The sequence below is a fragment of the Serinus canaria genome, chromosome 3 (genome assembly GCF_022539315.1).
Source record: "Serinus canaria isolate serCan28SL12 chromosome 3, serCan2020, whole genome shotgun sequence".
NCBI classification, from domain to species: domain Eukaryota; kingdom Metazoa; phylum Chordata; class Aves; order Passeriformes; family Fringillidae; genus Serinus; species Serinus canaria.
The window spans coordinates 36,533,540-36,558,922 of record NC_066316.1 but is presented as its reverse complement, the minus strand read 5'-3'; the positions used below and the strand labels follow the sequence as shown (position 1 = coordinate 36,558,922).

General features: G+C 43.0%; 1 protein-coding gene across 1 annotated transcript in view; it reads left to right on the top strand.

The window, feature by feature from the left end:
* KIF26B (kinesin family member 26B) overlaps window positions 1–25,383 on the top strand; it is a 275,199-nt gene that overhangs the window by 229,930 nt on the left and 19,886 nt on the right. Inside the window, exons 11-12 of the mRNA XM_030236166.2 lie at window positions 19,101–19,263; window positions 20,371–23,806. Coding sequence (XP_030092026.2) covers window positions 19,101–19,263; window positions 20,371–23,806 — 3,599 coding nt within the window. The remainder of the gene's footprint in view (window positions 1–19,100; window positions 19,264–20,370; window positions 23,807–25,383) is intronic.

Here is a 25,383-nt window from a genome sequence, read left to right as displayed (position 1 = left end):
GGTCAGAAACAAAACCTCAGTCTCTTTGAAAATCAATGAAAAAATGTATGTCCACACTGTCAGAAATATCAGTCCTTGAGGCTCCCTTTGGTGCTGGTGGTTCCAGAGAGCAGCAGTGGTGGCTGTTTTGGGTGCTGTTACAAACATGGCTCAGCTCAGACACAGCAGAGAACGAAGGAGGAGGGGCCCTTACAAGGTGGGCTGTTAAAGGCACATCATCATCTCTGTGCAGGTGGGACCTGAATCTCCTTGGAGCAGTATTTTAAGGATTGAACACAATTTTCATGTCTGCCTCTAGCTATAAATAGAGTAGCAGAATCTTTTGTGCTCCTAGACTGTGCTACTTCTCCCTTGCAAACAACAGTTTTCACAGGCTCTGAGCGAAGTGTTTTTAAGTTACATGCTTGTGCAGGAGGGTGGGAATTAGATGCAGTATCCAGATCTGCTACACAGCTGGCATGTCAACATAACAAACAGAAATGTTTTCAAAGGTAGGGTGTTGGAGAAATAACTGCACTTGTTCAGAGAGAGAGTTTTCTAGGAGCTCTGTGTTCTCAGTCAGATCATGCCAACATGCACCTCTTGAATGCTGGACATCTCTCTCACATGTGCACATTACTGGTGTGATGGAGAACAGATCTCACATCACAGGCAACTGAGAGCAGCTGCTGTAGTTGTAGTAGTTTGCATTGATGTATAAACTATGGGGGAGAGCAGGGGATGATGAGGACCAAACCTGAATAAGACTTGACTCTGAAAATACGGATGAAAGAGAACCTGTTGGCACCCTAAAAAACTCCTCTGGTGAGATTTGTGAAATGCTCCTGCTTTTTTTCTGCTAATGTTGAAACTGCTTACTGTGGAGTGGGTTTTACAGAAAAAGTGAGGGTGTGCTTTGGTAACTTATAGAGTCTTTGCATCATAGAGAATACAAAATAATTCTGTAAAGCTGGTAACAGATTTTCTGTTTCTTGTTAGGTGACTGCTGCCGTTTTGGATGGCTATGTGCTGTGCAATGGCATTGCAATCAGTGGCTTTTATTGGTTTTGTGCTACTTGTGATTGCAGTCTGTTGGAGCTGAAACCAGGACACATTCCTTTGTGAGCTCCTTTGCCTAGAATCCTTCATGTGTGTGTCAGACATAAAAATCAAGTGTGTTACACAAGTGGTAAAGTCCTGTGTGTCCATTTGCAGGTGCCAGGTCTGTTCTCCTCACACCCATCACAGAGCAGGGAGTCTCATGGCCTTGAGGATGTTGTTTGCAGGAAGTCTCTGGCTGCTGTGAATCTGAGTGTTCATGCTTTCATGCTCCCAGGGACTGCCACCTTCTTCCCATCAGGGCCAGGCATAGTCCAGGCAGGGACATAATGCTTCTGAGGCACTGTAGCAGAAATCACCTGGTCTCTGATGGTATCACAGCTACCCTATGTTAGGTGTACTCTGAAAATTGAAATGGCTTTTTTCATCCTCCCAAGAAAATTCATAGTTCCTCTGAAAATGCTATTATATCACACCCATGCAAAAGAGAGTATAAAAAGATTTTTAATTCCATTGGCCAGGTTCCAGCCATCAACAGTGCTTCTCTCTGGAGTAATACCTGATTCTTTGAGGAATCTGAGCCATCACACTAATAGCTGTTCTGATACCTAATCATTGGGAAAGCTGCTGTTCCTAAGCATATTCCTCCCATGGAAGACCAGAGAACAACAGTTAACTGAAGAGAGTGAAAAAAACCCACCAGATCTTTTCAACAGGCAACATTTAGATGTGGGCTATGAATAAAGAATATTGCAGGCTGTGTATGAAATTATAGTAACCTAATATTCAACTCTAACAGTAATAGTGTGGGTATGTGAGAGTCATTTTGGCCAGCAATTACTTATCTATTTTATGCATTAAACAGCTGTGTTATCTCTCTATTGGAACTAAACTTAATTTCAGAACAAACATAAATTTCTTAAAAATGTTGTGTTCATATTCATATGGATATGTGTTACCAGCGTATTGTTTCACCTTAATTCTTCTCTCAGAATTAAAAAAATACAACGTTTTCTACTAATATCTAATCTGTAATTCACGTTAGCTAGTAAATTCTGAGTCTTCTCTGATTAACTGTGCCACTAACTGAAGCTTAATAGAAGCTCATTTTTAAGACTCCATAATTTGAAAGTACTTCTTCATTTCACCAGAAGCCAAATAAAAAAATGTTACCAATGATTATTGACATAAATACAAATAGACTTATCTAAAAAAGAGTTAAGTGTTCTATGATGACATTGTAAGTTATGTACTGCTCATATTATCTTTCACTGCATTTTGCAATGCCTGAATGTATGAGTAAATTCTCCTTGGTTAACCTCATAGTATGCAATAGGTCTATCTGTAGAGTGCTTTTTCCTTCTGGCTCCTTTATTATAGTGAAGCAACATCTCCCAACCCTGTGGTCTGATTATGCTCATATTGAAACATTTCTGGCACTTAAATTTGAAAACCTTTGCATATTTATGTACAAAATATTCTTTTGGGAGATTTAAAAATCTGGGCAGAGTGGCAGATCTTCACTCCTCTTGCTGTGCAGGTTCCAAGAAGGGCAGTCATAAGGGATTTTTGCTCCTTCCTCAACAGGAAGGAAAAAATCTCTACTGCCATATTTAGGAAAAATAGTCCAGTTTTTGGCATACTAAAGACTTATTGTCTTGAGGTCAGGGCTGGATGAGTTGAGAACATGCTAAGCATAATGTGCTCTGCCATTATCCAAGTTTTGAATTGCACAAGTACAGACCAGCAATGGATATGTTTGAGTAGTTGTTTTAGAGACATAATTTGGGGGTTTTTAGGCATTAGTGTGTGATAATGTCTATTTTGGACTCATTCAGCATTGGAAGCAGTAAACATCAGAAACAATATTAGTATTGTTGGGTGAATATCACAGTCTTCAGAAAAGAAACATCCCAGTGAGACAGCAGGAGATGAGATAGCCCCTAAATGTGATCATGTTCTGCTTTTCAAATATTTCTGTCATTGCTCTCAATTTTTTTAATATTAGTTATTAAATATAGGACTTTTATATCCCATGATGCCCTTAATTCACACAAGTTTAGCAGAGTATGGATCAGGCACCTTTTCATACCTGATTCTACTTATCTCTTTCCATCTATAATATTTTCTACTCATAAGCAAGTGGTAGCATTATGAAACATAGTGTTCTTCTCCTTCTGCATCTCCAGTGTACCTTGGAAATAACTTTGACTTATCATAGAGTTCTGGCAAAAAACTGAAGCAGTCATTGTTGACATATCTTTAGTTTCTCAAATACTTTCATAATCTCAAGCAGGTGGGGGAGAAGGAGGCAGGAATAATAATAAGCTGCATTTCTGATTCTGGGACATTCCAGGGGCCCAGCCCCCCATGTTAAGTCTTTTGGAGGCTTAACTGGCAGCAGGCCTGCCTGACATCTCCACAAGGCACAGTGCACAATGCTGTGACCCCGTCTCTGACAGGTCCCTTCTTCTAGCAGCAGGCACATCCTTGGCAAGCCCCTGTTGCAGGACACCCACAGGAAACAGTGTCTTGACTGCTGTTTCAGTGACTGTGCTCCCAAACATTCTCTCATACTATATATGATATTGTGGGGGAGGTCAAGATGTGTGAAGCTTTCACCCTTTCCTGGTTTCCTTTGTATTTGCCAGGTCTGGAATGGAATGATATGTTCTGCTGTCCTAATTGATTAAATGGCATCTATCATAACATAAAGAGATCAAACAGAATTATTTTTTTCTCCCATGTTACCATTTAGAACTCTCAATTCTTCACGGATCATTAGCATATAATTTTCAGATGAGCTGGCCAGTAGGTCCCTAAATAAAAATTAGTAGAAAAGATTAGTTAGGAAATCTAGACTGGTAATGAGCTGTTGCACTATAGTAATGTGATAGGTTTATAGTTCACATCTAGCCCTAATCAGTGCTAAGTGTGAGTTGTCAGCATTTGATAGCTAATTGGTGTTTCTTGGAATTGCAGTGCAACGAAATCACTGAAATGAAAATAAAGCTTTTCTTTAGCTATGACAAGTTAAGGGTTAATTATAAATGCTTGGGTCAAATACACCTCTTAGCTACAGTATATGCAAATCAGCTGCACTGAGGGAAGGTTCATGGGCTGTCAAAACTTCTCTAGTCCCTTTTGGGTAATTATTATTTTTTAAAATTGGTACAGTAGTGGCTTTGAAAACAGAAAAGGCCATTCAAGCCCTTTCCTACATATTTAATATGTCATACAACACACAAAAAGCCCTTTAAACCTGAACAACTGAAGAATATTAACAACACAATGACAACTTGAACTCTCGTAGCAGTCCTTTTCTTAATGATTTTGTTTACTCTGTGTTCATTTTAGAACTGCTGTCCTCTCACAGAATTAATTGGATATAAAGTCACAACCTGGATCTGAAAAATTTTAAGGCAGGAATAATCTAAGCCACCGGATAGGAAAGACATAAAAGCCTGGCTAACTTGACATCTGTGAGCTGAGATTTTTTTCATTGCACAGCTATAAATAGGTGGCTCTAATCACTCTCAGAGTGCTAATATGGGAAATGTCCCGTCTGTCCTCAGTAGCTGCTGGTGGGAATGACTGCTATGCACAATGTTGTACTTCTAAATCGTGAACCCAGACAAACTCTGTGAGCAGAACTTTCTCTGACATGGGTGCTGTGAGAGAATTTTAGCTATCTCTTGAGAAGCCAAAGCATACATGGTCAGACAATCTCACTGCCAGTCATCCAAACACATTTTTTAATTGGCTGTTAAATTGACCATTTCCAATCAGATTTAATGCAGGCACAGGCCTTTAGATGTGAGGTCTGAGCAAGATTCTTGAGACTGAGAGAGGGGTGGGGCAGAAGCAGGCTGGGCCATGAAGCTGTGATGACACTGCTCTGTTGCATGCTGGTTTGCCAGCCAGCTGAGCCAAATGCCAGCCAGCATGCACAAACCAGCAAGGAGAGAGGACAGAGCTGCACCTGAAGGTGAGTTAGGTGGGATGTGGCAAGGTGGGGTTGAGGGGACAGCCAAAGTATGGAAAATGGAATAACACAGGACACAAACTCTGGCAAACTAGCCTTCATTTCTTCCTCTGTTCATTGAAAAACTTGTTCATTTATCCAGATCCTCACCATTTGAAATGCAATTTCATGAATGTATTTTCCTACTGAGTAAAACTCTTACAGCCAGCAGACAAACTTCTCTGTAAATTATTTGCTCGTCTGTGTGTGGAGGAGGAGGGGGAAAAGTAGAGCAAAGAGAAGATTTCATTAATTCCCTGCTAAATCATCTGAATTAAATGGTCAACTTTTGCTAGTGCAATAGCTGCAAAAGTTAATACTGAGATGTTAAGAAAATCTTGCTCCAACAATAATTTGGTATTATCATTCAGACGTGAGAGGAGCAAAAGAGGAAACCCTGAGCTGAAACTCACTTTAAAGTAAATCCAGACAACAAATACTGCCTTCTCAGATGGTAAACCTTGAAATATCTTGACTGTTCCCAAGAGCAGGAAATCTGGAACAGATGTCCGTGCATTTAAATTCAACCCTCCTTTCAAGATGGGGATACATTTGGACACAGCCTTCTGGATACAGCCCTCGCCCTCTGTTCTGTGCAGATGTGGTACCCCATGTCTGGGTGAAAGAAATTTCATTTGTCTAGATTTGAGTAAATGCCTGGATTGGTGTCCCCTGAGAATTCACTAGTTAAGCTGAAGAAGTCAAGGAACAGTAAGGTGCATCAAGTAGTAAAGACTGCAGTGACAACAGTAGCTAGCATGGAAGTGGGAGCTAGCAAACTAGAGGGAAGGCTACTAGGGAAGTTCTTCAAGGACCAGTTTTAGGAGAGGTTTTATTTGGTGTTATCATCAGCAGCCCTGGCACACAGAGCAGGAGCACTAATCATAGTGACTGCTTACACAAAGCTGAGAGCCATCGTTTGTACAAAGACAGGTCAGAACATCAGATGGGAGCAGCTCTGGGACCTCGAGGGCTGCAGAAATACAAATGGCACTGATGCCAGGGCATGCCCTGATGGACTGCTGATAATTTCTGATGCACTCTGGGAGCTCATCAGCTAGAAAGGGGATGGGGTGTGTGCTGATTTAGGCATTTTGGGTAATGGTCACAGGTGTCCACAGCTAAATTAACAGTGACAAGGTAATGAAATCTGAGGAGATACTAGGAATGACAGCAGAAAAATAGTAATAGTTATGCAAGGGCCTAGCAATTCCTCTCCTGGGTGCAGTGCTGGTCTCCCACACAGATGAAGGATGAATTGAGACTGAAGCAAGCACAAGAAAGTCTGGCAAGGGGAGTTTTTCACATGAGAAAATGAAATTAATTTGGCTTGCATACCCAAACAGAGTTAAGGGATAGAGAGCACGTGTCTATACATGTGGCCAGGGGCATTCCCATCCCTGGGGAGGGAGAGCAATGGAAACCAAACAGAAAAGTACTTGGCATGCCACTACTAAATGGAAATGTGTGGGGGCAGTGTTAGAAAGCCATAATATTTTTAAGGATGGGTTTTCTAAATGCTTAAGGAGGATTGTATTGTTCTCTCTATCACCTGTGCTTGGATGCTGTCCCATGGGGCTTAGGCTCACAGAACCAAGCAATGCATTTCTTTCCTCCTTCTCCCTCTATGGCAGTAGTCCATGTGCTGTCTTTACCAGAATGACTGTCTTTCCTCTTGGCCTCTCTGTGTCTCCAGATGTATTGGCCAGGGTTGGGTTGATTGAATGCTGAGGAACTCTTTGCTGGTCCTTGGGAGGTCACAGCAGGTGTGCAGAGGGGATGCAGGAAGGAGGCTGCAGAGTCGGGCTGTGAACCTTTAGAAGCCAATTCTAAGAACGTAAGAATGGCTGTACTGATTCAGGCCAAATGTCATTATAGCATCCTGTCTGGCTAAATTCAACAGCAGATGCCAAGGATAGAGTGTAAGGCTAAAATAAGTACTTTGCCAAAAAGTACTCAAGCCTCAACTATTTTCAGCTGTGGGAATTCCTCAGTATCAGCAGTGGCTTTGTAAACAGAAGTAGGACCTTCCAGGCACATTGTAAATGATTCCAGTCTGAGGCTTTTTAAAGACAGTTAAAGTTTGAAAGGATCTTTTTATGAAAAACTGGTTCAGCTTACCTCTGAAATTTTGTTTTAGTGCTTCTTGGATTTTGAACAGCTAACTTTAAGACAGATCTTTTTGTGATTTAAAACTAAATACATACAAACTTCAGTATGGTATATTGCTTTCTGCCGCTCACAACTCTGTTCTGACTATCAGCCTTGTGGAAAGGCAGCTATTAACATGGAAATATTCAAATTTATAGTTGTTCTTCTGAGCAGAATAAACATAATGGGCTCTAAAGCATGTCCTGGTCACCTCAGGTAAAACTGCAAACAATTGTAGTAAAATTTGTTACTAAAAATGTGATAATTACTAACCAGCAAGTTTAAAAGAGTTCCTTTCCTTTCCTGTGTCAGGCTATGAGAAGATCTCAAAGTGTCAGATATACAAGAGGTGATTGAGAATCTTGTCTAATCAATTTTACTATAGCGGGCAAAATAAATAGAAGAATCCATTTAAAGGGGGGGTGAAACTTCAGATAATATGAAAATGCATGTGCATAATTTAAAATTTTAAATTGCTGCATGGATGAAGATAAATGTATTGAAGCAGCCTATCTCCATTTGGGTTAAATAGCAAATATATACATTAAAAATATTTATATACCAATTTTGTTGCTTTTACTTATACAGCACATAGAACTTGCATAGCCTGGAGTCCCTCAGGTTTTATTTAGGCTTCTCTGTGAATGAAGTATAATGGAGTGTGAGAGATATAAAAGAATCAAACATTTAGTTTCCTTATGCCTATGTTTATAGCTGACAGAATTCCCACTGCCTTGCACCAGCTGCTAGATTTGGTCCCATGCTGCCAAAACTGTCATCATAAAACTGCCTGTGGTTCCACAGTTTAATTTCAATGCCTTGTATTTGACGTCAGAAGGGACTGGTTCCGTCTTTGTCTCATGTATCCTGTCACTAAATCTATAAAAACCCATTTCAGATGCTGATGAAGCGTATGGGAGCTTTTCTGGAAATTTCAGTGACAGCTGAGTTTGGACCACAGTGCCAGTGGATTTCAGTTAATAAAATCCTAATTTTTGGGGCTGGTTTGTGAAATTAAACAAAATGCAGGCACAGGCAGGATATTTTCATCTATGATCTGTATTTGCCATGCAAGTCACCATCATCACTGCTATTGCTCAGCCTGTCTCATCACATCTCTGAATCAGCCAATTGTGTGAGTAGCTCAGCCCATCTGTGGATGAAAGTTTTGGCTGTCTGATAGCCTTTCATTTTTATGTGAAAGGAGTTCTTGGTATCTCTCCACTTCCTCACAAGGTCACCCCACTCGTATTGACTGATGGCAGTACAAATATAGAGGCCAAGGATCTGCAGGCCAGAGAGTGCTCTGTTCGTTAGATCCTGCAAGCATCATTGCACGTGTCTAAGAAACTTATTTTGACCCTTGAGTAGTAAAGTAAATTGAGACCTTGAAATGCAATTGGCTTTCAGTCCTAGGTTGTTAAAGAAATAGGTGTAATGGAAAAGTCAGCTTTCTTACTCTTCTCTAAAGCAAATGGATGTGTAAAGTTAGATAGCTAAGTCCATACTTACCCCTATTAGTTATCCTGATTTTTAGAAAGAGAGTTATGCATGTTGTCTATGATCTTTACATAGTTCCCGTACATGCCAATACATTATTCTTAAGTGGAAAGAATGGGGTTTTAATTTGTAGTTAGTTTGAAGCTGAACAACTGAGGCCAGTGTGTGTCTGCTGGAAATGGGAGATGACATTAAAAATTCCTCAGTTTTGAAACTTGCTTAGCCTGTTTAATTCCCAACCTAGTTAGCAGATCTCTTGGCTGCTGTAAAGTTCATCTTCCTTGACAATGGACAAGGATTGCTTCTTTTATCAGGTCTTAGCAGTTTCATGCATCTCTGTGAAAAAATTTGGAGCAGTATGTGAAAAGGAAATTTAAAAGGTATTACACTGATTACCAGAAAAGGAAGCATGACTTGGGTCTTCTGACTGTATATTTTGCTTTAATGCTGATGGTTTCGTATTTTTACTGCTTTACTTTAGGTTTTGGCAGTTTTTAATCAGGACCCAGTATCATGTAAGTGCATATTTTTTTTTTTGCTGTTGATCTAAATGAGCAGTTTTGTGAGCACCAGCATCAAGAACATTATGTTTCTAACAACTTGTCTCTCAGTCTGGCATCCAAAAAGGTGTAAATACTGGCCAAAAATATTCCTGTGTTTGGGAATTTCTCTCATCTATGCGCTTTCTCTGGTGTGTTCAAGAGAGGAATTGAAGGCATTTGTCTCATTCTGTGGGTGCATAAATAAGATTTCTCTCCATCCACCCAGCTGCTAATCCTTCCAGCATTTACAGAGACTTACTATCTTCAAACTTTGCATATTATTTTCTCAAACTTTCTTTGAATTTGCCAAAAGCCTAGAAGTTTGTTGCTGAAGGTGATAAGGCAACCTTGTGTGCAAGTGCAGAGGCAGTATGAACCCTTGAGCCTAACTTTCTTTGGGGAATACATCTAATGAGTGGTATAGATGAATTGTTTCATTTCCATATCATTAATGACAACCAAAGTCTGCCTTTTTTTCTTTCCCCCCCCCTCTTTCCACATGGGAGTATGTGCACTTTCACTGCCCTCTGCTATAATGCTGTGGGCTGAAGGCTCTAGGAGGTTGACGTTTAAAATGTTACTTATCAAAATGCGAAGTGTTTTGTGGAGTGACCCTCCCAGTTTCCTGGAGATGTTATCTATTTACACAAGGAACAGTGCCAAGTGGAGTGGTTTCTAAAACTGAACAGCAGTCAATTTATTTTCAGGTACCACTCCATTTGGGATTGCAATTAGAATAACTAGAGCTGCTCTCCAGCACAGGAAACTGGGAAGGTCATGCTGCCAAATTGTTGGCATCTTGATGAAGGAGTGTAAGCTATGCTGTCGCTACTGCAGATCAAATGAGCCTAAGCAGAATGAAGTAATTATGAAATCCTCCCAAAAGATCATGAATATTCATGTATCGATTACAAACATTTGAAGTTAATTTTCGTTTGAGGAAATAACCCTGGTATTCCACCCCAGGGTCCATCTGAGTGCTCGCAGCCCTTGCAGCGAGGGGCCGGGCGCTGTTTCTCACGGCCGGGGCTCCCGGGCGCGGCAGCGGGCAGCTCCGCCGGGGCAGCGCTCCGAGCGGCAGCCAGCTGTCCCCTTGCTGTCCCCGCTCCGAATCGCCACCGGGTAGGGTCGAAATGGTCCCCGAGCTGCCTGGCGAGAGGGTAAGGAGGAGTCAGGCCGCTCTGGCAGGAGGTGCTTGTTGGCACCTAGAGGGGAGCTGAGGCGGCCGCTGCCCTGCCCTCCCTGCAGCGGCTGCCGCCGGGAGCGGCTCCTCAGCGTGTGTGACCCGGCCGTGGGACTGGCAGCAGCTCGGCCCCGGGAGCTGAGGCCTCCTGACAAACAAGCCCTTTGCTTGGCCTCTTGGATGCTGATGGAGAGCCTTGCTTTAGTCTGCCCGCTGCCTGGCCCTCGGAAGGCGGCGGGAGCCGGGAGCAGCAGCGCTGGAAGGAAGGATGCTGAACAAAGGAATGTGCCCATGCTGATGCAGGGCTGGGGTAAATGCCCTCACGGGGTGTCTGCTCTGCTCCTGCTCGTATTGGCCACCCGGAGGGGTTGGTGTGAAGGTGCTTTCCAGAATGCGTCCTCAGCAGATCGTCAGGGAATGTTTCGGCACGTTTTTTCTTGCCATGTGTTTCCCCCTATGACTGCCCTAGAGGCACAGGGACTGTTCAGCTGCATTCCAACCCTCCCCTTCCCAGCACTCCTGCTGCACTGTCAGGGCACAGGCAGCCCCGAGGAGAGGCAGGCAGGCTCCTAAGCTGCTCCAGTTGTTACTCCATAGCAGCTATGTTGAATTCTCATATAAAGCAACTAAACCATACAGATAAGCTGAGCCAAACTTGTGGCTGCAGTAATATTTGCAAGTAAGGGAGCCAAGGAAGGAGGGACATGGGGAGAGAAAGGACTTTTTCCTTCCCTTTATTAGCATAGCTTGGTAGAAGTTAGCCTAGCCAAGTGCAGAGTCCCTAAATTATTTAAAATCTGGATCATTATTGGTTTAACTGCAGGATTTTTTTTCTCCTGTAAATCAGTCTACTTATTGAGCATGTTTCCTTAACAAGTGGCACTGCTGATTTTGGGGAATCTGGCTTTAGCTCTAACATAGAGTTGCTGAGCTTAATTAGCTCCCTGGATTAATTGAGTTTCTGTTTTTCAGCTAGAATTTATGAGGAGCTGGCACTGTAATGAGACAGACCACTAGGATCCTTTTCGTTTTGCTTATCTCTGAGCTTTGTTTGGATGTTTTTAATGGCTGCTTGTGAACAGTGTTTGTTTCTGTGCTGAGATTCAAAGAACAGAGGGGAGAGGGAACCTTTTTTTCTATTTACAGTGCAGTCTTCTCTCTGAAATAATCACTGGCCCTCAGCAGAGCTGTGCTCCTATCCACCTCTTCTTTCCCACCCCAAAACTTGCACTTACTGTGACTTTAAACTACATCTGGATCTCTGAGCTCTCATTAGAGTAACACACTGAACTGTAAAGGTATATGTGTTCTGTTTGATATTGCCAAAGTGCAAAATACACCTGAATCAAACTACATAAAATTCACAGGGCTGGGGAAAAGACTGAGAGGAACTTCTTTCTCTTACTGGTTGAATTATTTGAATGAAGCTTGTGTAACTTCTGCTCCACTGCTGGCACAAGGCAGAAATGAGAAGATGGAGAAAATGTCTTTGTCTTCAGAGCTAGTGTGGTGGTGCCCAGCTTAGAGCTGGGCTGGCACTGTCAGAAACCATGCACTCTTTAATATGTAAAGGTAGAAGTGGAGTTGTGTGACAGAAACAGCTTTATTGGCAGACAGTTCTATTGTGAGATCAGTCAGCCAGCAAGACCTTAAAAAAGTGAGGAACTTTTTTGTCATTTATGAATAACATACAATAACTTGTTAGTTTTGTGATCTGTTTAAGCTTCATCAGCTTTGGAGCAACTTTTATATAAAAGTTACAGCTCTTGAATGAGCCCCTTTATGGTGAGAGGGGTAGTTCCCTGACTCATGGGAGAAGAAGCCAACTCCCATCTTGCTACAATCTCCTTTCAGGTTGCTGTAGAGAACAGTGAGATCTTCCCTCAGCCTCCTTTCCCCCAGACTGAATAATCCCAGCTGCCTCAGCCACTCCTCATTGGTGCTCCAGACCCTTCCCCTGCTCCACTGCCCTTCTCTGGACATGCTCAAGCACCTCAATGTCTTTCTTGCAGTGAGGAGCCCAAAACTGAATTCATTTGAGGTGCAGCTTCACTGATGGGTTTCTGTCCTTCTGTCTGTCACTGATTTGCTTTTCTGCCTTTGGTAAAAAAGAAACAAAAGATGCTCTTTCGTGCATCTGCCACATGCTCATGGGTTGTCACAGGCACAAGGATTATGAAATTTTCTCTTAAAAGACAATTGTAAGGGAAATCCCCCTACATTTTATATTAATTTTGCACTATTTAAGATGAGTCCTATACTTGGCTGCAGCAACACTTTTCTCCTGCTCTTGACTTCTCAACTGCTGTAGTGTCGCATGCCTTCCAGACATGGAAGTTTCCAGGTACTGAACCTGAGCACAGTGTCCCCTCAGCACAGTCCTTTCAGCTTCCTCTTTGCTGTGAGCACTGGGTTCTGGGTTGTGCTAGTGCACCTCATACATGATAACTAACTGCATGGCAGTGGAAATTTCCACTATGCTTCATTTTCCCTTTAAGGCTAGTCAGTTTCCACCTGGAGCAAGTTCATTGTCTCCCCAGTGCCTCGTTTCACCAGGTGAAGAATTCCCCAGGTTAAAGGTCCAACACATTACCCATCTTTCTTCAGCTGCCTCATTTTGTTCTGCTAACAAAGCCAGGCTTACATGGCTGAACCACCGAGGGCTTTATCCCCCCACCTGGACTCATTTTGCCTGTGCCTACACACATTGCTCCCATTTCCTCTCTCTCTCTCTCTCTCTCTCTCTCTCTCTCTATCAAAATTATTAACAGAAAGACATAGCTAAGCAAACTATACTGGTTCATAGTGAACTCAGCTGTTACACACCTGTAACATCCGCTGTTGGGCTTGTGCTTTTTGAGCTATAAACTGTCCTTTGTAGAGATTATTCCCATGTAGTAAGAGCCAAAACCCAATATAGTCTTTATGTGGCTCCTTTGTAATGTAAACATTTATTGCTGTGAATAAAGCAGTGCATCAGCTCAAAGGAGCAGAGTTAAGACATTAAGATCAAAAATGACTGTCATAGTTACTGAGATTTTTTTCCTTTGACATACCTCTATAAATAATTAGATTACAAGACACCTGAGGGCATACATCATCTGATGCTGTAACCATAACACCTGGAGGCAGTCGACAACTTTCTCCTTTTGGCCAAGTGCCTAGGAAGACACTAAGGTATATGATTAATAGAGAGCACAAACACGCTGTCTTACACTTCCTAAAGCTTAGCTGTACTATTGTATAATCTCCCTTGTGGAATGTTCTTATTCCTCTTTCTGATGGTGCTGCTGTTGTCATTGAATAGCCAAAGTCTACATAGTAGTGGGGTGACAGGAAGGAGAAAAGATATTTGTTATTAAGGTGGGGGGGGGGGCAGATGCAGGAAACAAAATAAAGTGTATAATACAATTGGGTAAACAATTCCACAGAATAATCATTATTCCAACACTTCAGCTGGATCATCCTCTCCAGTATTGCCTCCTTTTTGTGAAACAATTCTGTGTTTGTGTCTCCCATACACAGAATGAAATGCTGGGCAAGAAAAATTCCTGTGAATTTCCTGAGCAGAATATTTATTCTTATTGCTTCATTTTCTATTCATGAATTCTATTTTGCAGCCCTACACAAAAGCAATTACCATTTGCCTCTTTTCTGTGTAGCTCACTTTGAACACACAGATTTTCTTAAAGCTGGAGGACCTGGCAGAGGAAGATCCAGGAAGGCACTGACCATTCTTTGTCCCCTTGCCTGGCCTGCCCCTCACCTGGCAGCATGATACAGCAGCCATGCCAAATTATGGCCACATTTTGGGATTCCTCTGCTGGGTGTCAGTGAACAGCGTGTGGGGGAACTTGAGTGGGGAGAGAGGCCTTGGAGGTCAGGCAGAGAGAGAGGAAGACAATAATAGGAGGAAGAGGGGGAGAAAAAAGGAGTTTAATACTGGGAAAATGTCTAGCAGTGATGCTGGAGAATGGCACAGTCTGGTGTAGCTGGTTAGACTACTGCAGGATGAAATTGAACTCTGCCAGGCTGTTTTGGGGAGGAACTGAGGTATGGGAATAAGAACAAGCAAAAAGGTTAGATGAGGAAAGCCCAGGATAGACCCTGATAGAAGACTGTAGGGTTGTAGGTCTGATCAGAGAAGAGCATGTCAAATAGGATATGAACACACATGAGCACAGCTTTTCTACAGTGCATGAAAGGAGTGTGTTACTCCCAAATCTTAGTGTTTTTCTACAGGTAGCAAATGTTAAAAAACCCCCTGGTAAATTTTAAGTCATGTTCTCCTTCTCTACTGCTTGTCCAAACAAAGGTGTCAGCCAGCTGCTGCTGCCAGCTAGTTTAGAAACTGAGGCTATTTTATACACAGGAATGTTCCAAGCTTGCTGATGTGTCATTGAAGTGTAACCACAACTCCACATTAAATTACAATAAATATGTATAATAAGTGCATTTAGAGCCTAAAATCAATTGCTAGAGGATCAGGAAATGTCAAAATTAATGGGCTATGTATATTGTGTTGCCCTTTCAGGGCTTTCCCTCCATCCCAAAATATATTTTTTTTTTTCAAGGCAGATTAAGGACCTGCTTTAGACATGACTCAGGACTGTATGGTGATGTGGTCATTGTCAATAAACATATGGAGGATGGGATGGAGGAGTGTGGAAGAGAAAGGAGGTAATCTGAAAGGACGGATGCCACCTTCAAATTAGTTCTGACAATCTGTTCCTAAAATTTTTAGATGGGCTACTAATTGTATGTTCCTGGTTTTTGGGGTATCCTGATTTGAGAACCAACTGCCCCATTTGCTGTTGAAGATAAGTCAAAGTTTGCTGTACTTTGAATATGAAGACTGTGTAGGGATCAGTACTCTGATAGATCTGTGCTTCACACCAAATACCTATACTTAATGAAGTCTTCAATGTTTCAGGTATTATCAGAGGAATATATGCCTCACCTCAGGGGCATTCATCAGATACTGCATTGATGAGCTCCACAGGGAAAGGAAAAAATTACAAAGAGCCTTTGAAGAAATTGGTCATTCAGGATTCAGAACAGAGTTTTTATAGTTCTAACAGTAAATAAGACATAAATCCATACATTGCAAGGCAAGGATTAAAAGAAAGATTAAATAACTTATGGTTCAGTGAGCACTGTTAATTCTCTGCAGGGTTTGAGGCTGGGCTCTAGTGGAAAAATAGTATCCAGTCACAAAATTAAAGAATTTGACTAAATGTACATGGGCAACTGGGATTTATGCAGTGTCTAAGGACACGTATCATGATATGACATGCTTCATTCTTCAGTGTAAGATTCTGTGTTGTTTGAAGTTGAGTATAATTAATCATTCATGAGGAAGGGAAATACAGATGTGTATAGGAGGAGCAGGAAGTTGTACATCTTTCCTTCTTACTGAAAGGAAGATGTACATCTGAATGAACTGAGGCTTTCTGCCTGGCAGTCTGCACCTCCGTACCATACCTGCTGACACACATTGTAGAGATACATTGTAGATTTTAGTCCCCTGCACACAGGGCTCTTGCCTCTGGACTTTGCCAGGGGTACAGCTTTGCATACTTTATTTTTGGTTTTTACCTATGTGGGATATACATAAATAATATTTAGTAGCTTTTTTTCTGTAGCCATGATTGTCTAGCAGCTAGGCAAGAAAAGATTTACAAAAAAAGGTAATGTATTTTATTAGAACAAGTGATGTAGTTAGAAAAAATGAGGTGACTTTGAAGTACTGAAAAGACTGCAAAATTGACCTACTGATATACAGGCTTTGGAGTCTGAAATGTGGTATCCTGGCCCCACCTTCAATTTCATATGTGTTTTATAATAATCATAATCATGATGGTTTAGGGTAAATTTCCTAAACTATAAAAGCATTAGTGGATGGGATAGAAATACATTTAAAATGAAGACAAGTATATAAAATGGAGTTATTGTGCTGATCTGACCTATAATTTTTATTACTTTTGGAGCAGAATAGAAATAGACCATTAGCATTCCTGAAGTTCTCTTATTTTCCATGAAGACATTGATGCATTTCACTCTGCTGCCATGAGAAATCTTCTGCTAGCCAGCCTCTGCTTAACACAGTGAGTGACATACTGGGAGCAGCAGACTCTGTAACTTTGTTCAAAATTTCCTGTGTCTTAGTTTAGATTGCAGAGCCGGAGGATCAACAAGGTCTTGCTTCTCAAAGCCTTTCCAATGCAGAAGTGGAGATCTCTTTGTAAAACTTCTCCTTTCACAGGAAATTTTGCTTTTTCAGATAACAGTTCACAAATGACCTAATGAAATAATTCATAGCTATTCGTTTTTTTCATGAAATACCATGCCAGCACTCAGAGGAACAAAGCATCTACTTTGTGTCTCACACTCACTGCCAAGCAGTGAGACAACCAGAATGTTTTACCAATATTTTAACTGAAGATGATAGAGTGAGTTAAAAATTAGGCCACACATTTTTGTGTCTTACGTTCTCTTCTATTTTCTTTCTTTCTTTCCTTCAGAAGTTAGTAGGTGATAGTTATTGTGAGAGGTCAGTGAACCCTGAACAACTGAACTTGTCTTATGACAATATCCAGATTTGACAAAAATCTTTGTTTAGTGACTTTCTCCCTCTTTATGTTATTTTTCAGTGTACAGTAGTGATGTGAGGCCGGTTATTTCTTCTGGGTACAAGGTGAAAGTGAGAGTCAAGATGTAGCCTATGCTGAATGAACAAACTCTGAAATTAGAAATGAATGCTAGCTGGGTTTTTTACTGCTGGGTTCATGCTTTAATCCTTAACAAATCTGCCCTTTAGTTCCCATCCATGTCAGAGGATGAATTATAAATAGATATTTCTTCAGTACTGTTATTCTTCTTGCAAATGGGTATTTCAATACAAGGCAGATGGCGCAGATTATTTTATATTCCTAATGCATGTATCTCTAGGAGAGCCGCACCTCAGTGCTGATGCTGGCTGCATGGATTATGCACTCTCAGGAGACCAACATGTTTAGAATGTATTCTTTTGCACTTTCCCCTGTTGTCTCATGTTTTGCTATGATAGAAGCACTGGCAAATGAAAGGCTTGTTATTTCTGTGGATATATTAATAATTTCTGCATTACTCTGCATTGGAGTGGCAGTAACTGATGTACAAAATTTGACATCTTAATTATTCCATGGTGGAAAAGAGGGACACTAACCTGAGACACAGCCGCCTATTACCTCTGGATCTGTGGATTCAAAGCAGCCTTAGGTCAGAAGTGAAATGAGTGAGGCTGTCTCAGTATAGTCTTTGTGGATGTTTGTTTGCTTCTCAAAGACACTAGATGTCTTCAATGTGTCTGGAGCTGATGGAAGCAGGAATTGTGAAACAAAAAAAAAAGTTTTATTTTGAGTCTTTCTAGTCAAGCTGAAATTGCCAGTACTAGAAGCCTCAGGAGATAAGAACCCTCCAGAGCTATTGCATCAAAATAGGCAGCCCAAATGTTATTATTGTTTATTCAATCAAAAAGAGAGGTCCAAGAGTTTTGGTGTTTGCCCATCGGTCCCATCCAGTAGGCAGAGCTTCAGTTCCCAGCAGCTGCAGCTTTATGCAGAGTTCCTGTGAGCTGGAAATCTCAAGTGAGTGAACAAGGACACACATGCACCATAGGTCATTTGCAGATGTTTAACAGTGAGCCCCAGAAATCTGATCCGTAGCCACTCATGGTATCACCATCACTACAACAGCGAATGCAGTTCCTTTAGTGAAAGATAAATATCAGGCTGTTGCTGTCTTTGTTTCCAGCTGTATGTAGTCATCATCCACAACCTTTAGCATAGAGGAGACACTCTTCAAGACAATGCCATTTCCCAAATAACCAACCAGCTGACTTTACACCATGGAGCTAAAGGTCTCTTTAAAAATTATATACTGTGCGTTTCTAACTACAGGATTAGATGACCACCTCAAAAGTATTATATATGCATCATTATTCTGTTAAAATTCATATTCTCAGTCTGGTCACAGACAGCCCCACAATAAGGCATCAGCATTTCTAAAGCTATCTGAGGCTGAACAATAGAGTAAATGGCAAGAACAAAAAATTTGATTTCTGCCTCAGTGAAAGAAAAGATCTAATATGAAAGAACAATTGTGTGAAGTTTGAAGGCTTGATTGGTTTGTATTTTACCAGCATCATCCAAAATTGACTTCAGTGGCTTAACTGTTACTAATATTGAGTTACCCAATGCCCTAGAAGGCAACAAAAAATTGTGTTCTGTAATCTAATCCAGTACCCTCTTGTCCTCCAGAGCTGGGCCAGGGTTTTTCTGGGCACTGTGCACTTCAAAAGAGCAGCAGTTTGATGTTTGCTGCTGTGGCTCCTTAACAGCCTCCAGTGCTGGTCTGCATCACTCTGTTGGCAATGTTAACAAGGGAGGAGGACTGAGACAAAAAGGAATCAGAAAAGGGGAAGTGGGAAAAGAAGTTTGAATTGTAGTCCAGAGTCTTACAGCATGCTCAGCTGCACAGCGTAGTGCAAACCTCAGGGAGGAAACTAATTAGGATTCCATTAAAAAGAGGAGAAAATATCTTGCCAAGACCCAAGTTCCATCATGATGGCCAAAATGAAACCTTGCTGGCTAATGTAGCCTTAATTCATTTTATTTTGCAGAGACAGCAAGCTGACCATGTTGCTCCGAGAGTCCTTGGGGAACATGAACTGCCGCACCACGATGATAGCTCACATTTCAGCAGCCGCAGGGAACTACGCTGAGACACTCTCCACCATCCAGATTGCCTCAAGGGTCCTCAGGATGAAGAAAAAGAAAACTAAGGTAACATGATGTGTAACTCCCTTCTTATAATGATGGAGGAAGGAGAAAGAAGGATCCTTAACTGGCTTGAGCAGCGTGTAACAAAATCAGCAATCAGTTCCAAAGTGTATGGGATGTATGTTCCCATCCTAGGCAAGAGTCAGAGTGCAACATCAGAGGGGTAAATGCTTCAGCTTCAGAGACACAGGAGTAAGTTCAGACACATCTGTTGTAGCTGGTTTGTAGGCAGACCTTGTTTAATCATATAGCTGTCAGGGAGCATTTATTTTCCTTTATACTCTTAGTGCTAATGAAATAATAAGGAGTGAAACTGTTGAAGAGTTAAAGAAAATTGGAATTAATTAAGAATTAGATTCTCTATGCTTCTCAGAGAGAGTAGAAGCAAAATAAAGGCAGAACTACTGCGTCCAAAGCCAGCATTGACCCCCTTTTTATTCCTATTACTTCTAAATATTGGTGATAGATTTTCCAAGCAGAGTGAAGATGGACTATATCCATTCTCATGTTAGAGAGTTCTGGTTGCTTCTGTACAACTTTTGGTGTGATTTGGGCAGAATGAGTGAATTTTATGCATTTCATTTTAATTGGCAGACTGACAAAAGCTTTTTTTGTCAATTGATTGAAGAGAGACAAACGAAGGGTTCAGTCCACACACCATCAGAGCACTGTGTCTCCAGAGATCTCTGAGTGCGCATTATGCAATTCCACACACTGGTAGTGTGGGGTCATATGTAATCAGTTTTCTTGTTCCTCTTCAAATACACAAATGTACACGCACACACAAAATCAGCAAAGCCTTTGCCAAATATCTGATTTCTTTGGCCAGGCTCAGTTAAGGGAGGTATCTTAATCCATATTTTTAGTACATTTTTTTGAAATCTTATGATTTTTAGTGGGAGTCAGAGCTGGTGCTTTGGGTTCTCCATTGAACATAGCTATGGGTTTGCTCCAGGGCTCTGGATAGGCAGAGCTTTGTGCCTTAGTTTAGAGACCTCCCAGTTCATAAGTGATCATGAATTTTTTGCATATGCAGTTTGTGCAAGGAGCAGCTTGCAATGCTGAAATGTCACAGGCTCTCTCTCTCTCCTTCTTTCTCTCATGTTGCAGTACACATCAAGTTCTTCTGGAGGAGAGAGCTCTTGTGAGGAGGGCCGGATGCGGAGGCCAACCCAGCTGAGGCCTTTCCATTCTAGAAACACTGTGGACCCAGACTTCCCTATTTTGCATTTATCAAGTGATCCTGATTATTCATCCAGCAGTGAGCAGTCGTGTGACACGGTGATTTATGTTGGCCCCAATGGCACTGCCCTCTCTGACAAGGAACTGACAGATAATGAGGGTCCCCCTGACTTTGTTCCCATAGTTCCTGCTCTGCAAAAGACCAAAAATGAGGGCAGGTTGGAGGAAGTTAGTGAATCAGGGCCCAGCACATCTGAAAGAGACTGCCTGAAGTGCAACACCTTTGCAGAGCTCCAGGAGAGACTGGATTGCATAGATGGCAGTGAGGAGACCGACAAATTTCCCTTTGAAGAGATGCCTGCTCAATTTAGCTCAGACCAGATGTCTAAGTGTGCTGTCTCGAGCCAGCTGGCAGAGCTTAGCCACTTACCAGAGTCAGATAAGGAAGATACGATGCCAGAATGTCAGCATCCTGATAGAGAAGCCAAGGAAAGTACAAATACAACACCCAGCAAAACTAGGAGAAATCACTCCCCTGTTCCTTCTGGAGCTCTTACCAATCTTTCAACTCCTTCTTCTCCCAGGAGTGTAACAGGCAGCTCTAGTAAAGAGCTTAACTCTTGTCAGTTAGCACACAGCACCAGCTTGCAGAGCAGCAGAGAAGGGCTCAACACCTCTGGATTTGTGGAAGGCAAACCTCGGCCAATGGGTTCACCCCGGCTTGGCATTGCAAGCCTCTCAAAGACATCTGAGTATAAGCCCCCAACTTCTCCTTCCCAGAGGTGCAAGGTCTACACACAGAAAGGAGTCCTACCCAGCTCCACTCCCCCACCAGCTCCCCTGAGTAAGGATGCTGCCATGACATCTACTGAATCTTTATTACAGCCAGAAATCCGGACCCCACCTGTAGGCATGAGCCCTCAGATTATGAAAAAGTCAGTGTCATCCAACAACGGGGATTTTGAAGAGACCATTCTCAATGAAGATGGGCAACAAAGCATTTCTCCAGAATCCAAAAAAGAGATTCTGAGCACAACCATGGTGACTGTGCAGCAGCCATTGGAGCTGAACGGAGAGGATGAGCTTGTGTTCACCCTTGTGGAAGAGCTGACCATTAGTGGTGTCCTTGACAACGGGCGCCCCACCAGTATCATCAGTTTTAACAGTGACTGCTCCGTGCAGGCTTTGGCCTCTGGCTCCAGGCCAGTCAGTATTATCAGCAGTATCTCTGAAGATCTTGAATGTTACTCCAGTGCAGCTCCCGTGTCTGAAGTCAGCATCACACAGTTCCTTCCTCTTCCAAAGCTGAATCTGGATGACAAACCCCAAGACGATGGCAGCAGGCGCTCATCCATCAGCTCATGGCTGAGCGAAATGAGCACGGGCAGTGACGGTGAACAGTCGTGCCACAGCTTCATAGCCCAGGCGTGCTATGGGCACGGGGAAGCTATGGCAGAACCCCCTGTCTCTGAGTTTGCAAGCACCATACAAAGTGCCAGCATGATTTGTGTAAGTGACAAACAGAAGTCAGTGACTGACAACATGCTTATAATGTCGGAAATGGGGGAGGAAGCTTTCGGCAAAATGCCACCCATCAAAGGCTGTAAAATATCAGCTCTAGGCAAAACTACTGTCACAATCAAAAACACAGCAAGTCTCAGCAGCTGTGAGGGCTACATCCCAATGAAGACGAACATTACTGTGTATCCATGTATTGCTGTTAATTCCTTCAAAGCCCAAGACTCTGATGATGCTGTACCGGCTGTAACCGCAGACCCAAAGGCTGTTCATCCCCATGATGGGAAAGAATCCATTGCTAAGAAGGTTATGAAATTTGAAGACCCTTGGTTGAAGAGAGAAGAAGATGTTAAAAAGGACAGCTCTGGGAGCAGTGACGGGCCAAGGAGCTCTGATACAGTCACGGTTTCAGCCAAACCCGAGCACAGCACAAAACAGTCCTCCATGGACAGGTTTAGCACCAGCAGTGGGGACACCTCTATTTCGCCAGGATCTGACAGTCTAAAAAGGATTGTGGATGGGTGTGAGGTGGCAGCATCCAGCTCTGCAACCCAAAGCCCTGTTCATTCCAGTGATGGCTTGAAGAATTGTAGCCTTCCTCGAGGGCTTCCAAAGGCAAGCAAGGTGGAGGAATCTGAGAGTCATCTCCATCCTACTTTTACTGACAGCAGTGGAGTCGGTTCTCCTGCCCTCCCCCAGTTTTCTAAGGCTAGTCTTGACAAGAAAATGGCCTCTCCTAAACACTGCATACTCACTCGTCCCAAAGGGACCCCTCCTCTGCCACCTGTGAGAAAGTCAAGCTTGGATCAGAAGAACAGAGCCAGCCCCCAGCACAGTGCAGCTAACAGCACCACGAGCAGTCCCTCCAGCCAACCTGTGTCCTTCCTGGCCAGCTTCCCCGAGGAGCAGAATGCCAAAGTAAAAGGCCCTGGCATAGACAGCAGCATCAACAACAGCAGCAGCAAGCTCTTCAGTGCCAAGCTGGAGCAGCTCGCCAGCAGAACCAACTCCCTAGGGAGGTCCACAGGAAGCCACTATGAGTGTTTGTCGCTGGAAAGAGCAGAAAGTCTGTCCTCTGTGAGCTCCAAAATGAGCCCTGGCAGAGACACCACCATGCCTAGGGCTGGAAGGAGCCTCAGCCGCAGCGCCATGTCCTCACCCACCAACTCGGGCCTCTCCCAGTCGGCAGGTGCCTCCCCAAAAGCCAGCCAGTCAAAGATCTCTGCTGTCAGCAAGCTCCTGCTGGCAAGTCCCAAGGCCCGCAGCCTCTCTGCCTCTGCCACCAAAACGCTCAGCTTCTCCACCAAGTCTCTGCCTCAGTCCGTAGGGCAGAGCTCCAGTTTGCCCCCAAGTGGGAAGAACATGTCCTGGTCAATGCAGTCCCTCAGCAGAAGCCGGGGCTCCAGCCTTGCTTCCAAATTGCCCCTTCGAGCTGTCAATGGGCGGATTTCAGAGCTGCTCCAAGGGAGCGCCAGTGCCAGAGGCGTTCAGCTGCCGGGAAGCCCGGAGACAGACGAGCGTGGGGGCCTTCCCGGAGATGAGAAGCCAGCTGTTCACGTGCTGCCTTCGCCTTACAGCAAGATCACCCCTCCTCGGAAACCTCACCGCTGCAGCAGCGGCCACGGCAGCGACAACAGCAGCGTCCTGAGCGGGGAGCTGCCCCCTGCCATGGGGAAAACAGCCCTCTTCTACCACAGCGGGGGCAGCAGTGGCTACGAGAGCATGATGAGGGACAGCGAGGCGACGGGCAGTGCCTCCTCAGCGCAGGACTCCATGAGCGAGAACAGCAGCTCTGCCAGCGGCAGGTGCCGCAGCCTCAAAACCCCAAAGAAACGATTGAATGCAGGTAAGCTTGTGGGGGTGGGAAAGAGGGATGCAGACCAAAGCAGATTGTTACTCAGGGGTAGGCTGGCTCTAAGGGTGGGCTAGTTAAACACCAGTTCCACCTCTTAGCTGAGAAGCAAGGGCATGGTAAGTATCTGAGGCTCTGCCTTTTTTCCTTTTGGAATGTTCACTAATCCTGTGTGGTTGTATTGCCTTTGCAGTGGTGTCTCCTCCTGACCTCTTTCACTTTGGTTTACTTCAAATGAACAAAAATTGGTTAGTTTTGCCAGTGATAGCCACATTCAAGTATTCATTTATACAAATATACTTCTGATTTGATTCCAGAAAGGTGCCTTAATATACATGTTTCACCAGCCCAAGACCAGAGTCTTGCTGAATGGCTGTATCTCTTGTGAGCCCACTTCTGCTCCTTGTATGCCCAAAGGTGCAAGATGCCCTACATCTGAAACCATTGTTGAGTTCCTTCTTCCCACACAGGAGATGGAACAAAAATGTGTCCCTGCCCCTTGAAAGATGTTATCTTGTACCTGAGACTCTTGCCTTTTGAGTTGTGGCTCCTTTTCCCAGAAATTTATTGATAATAAATAATAGGTAATATTAAGAACAATTTATGGGAACTACTGCACTGAAGCACTTTCAAATCTGAAACTTTTTTGTGATCATGTAATGGATTTCATCTTTGAAAGAAGATTTCATCTTTGTTCAGACAAAATCCCCGGTAGCTTCACACTACATCAGGACTTTTTAATTAGATAGCAGGAGCTTCCTGGGTCATATCAAGAGTCTGTGCAGGTACCTCTTTCCACTAGAGCAAGTCTCATAAAGTTGCAGAACAGGGATGGGGACCATTCATGAGCTGGTCAGCTCACATTTTTCCCAGGTGCTGTTTTCCTAACCTGTAGTGCAAGTCCTGACTAATCTACCTCTGAAAAAAATTTAGGTTGACATTGGACCTGGTGGCACAGGTACGTGGAATTTCAGTAGCTACTTGTTCTACAGTAGCTGCGTCTTTCTAAAATGTGTTCTTCTCATAGCATTCCTAATTCACCAGTCATTCCACTTGCTGCAATACTCCCCTCTGGAATTTGTTTCCAGTGAACAGAGTAATGTATAACTCTCCCTTTCTTTATGCTCTTGACTGTGGTAGCAGAAAGAACATGTGCAGCACAGATGTGAACGCAATAGATACTGCTATTTAAACAACAGCCATAAATGCAGAGCTGATTGTACCTGTTCAGAGGATGCAGTGATCTTTCTACATAATGCAAGCCCAGACCAAATGACTGAATATTATTTCTGAAGTTAACTTTGTATCTTCTGAGAAAATCTCTTTTCCTAACCCTTCACTTAAATGGTAATAAACTGATTTTCCTCTTTCTGAGGAGCTCTGCCTCTAAAAACCCCTTTCAAATATGAACTGTTTAATAATAACTTGCAAGGAAGAGAAGGATGATTTCTATCTTGTGAAAAAGGAAAACAAAGCTGTCCACAGAGATGGCATTTGTGGGCGTAAACTGACAACTTGATTGTGTCTTGTGGAGAAGCTGCCAATCTAATATGGACTTTTTCCACAGGTCA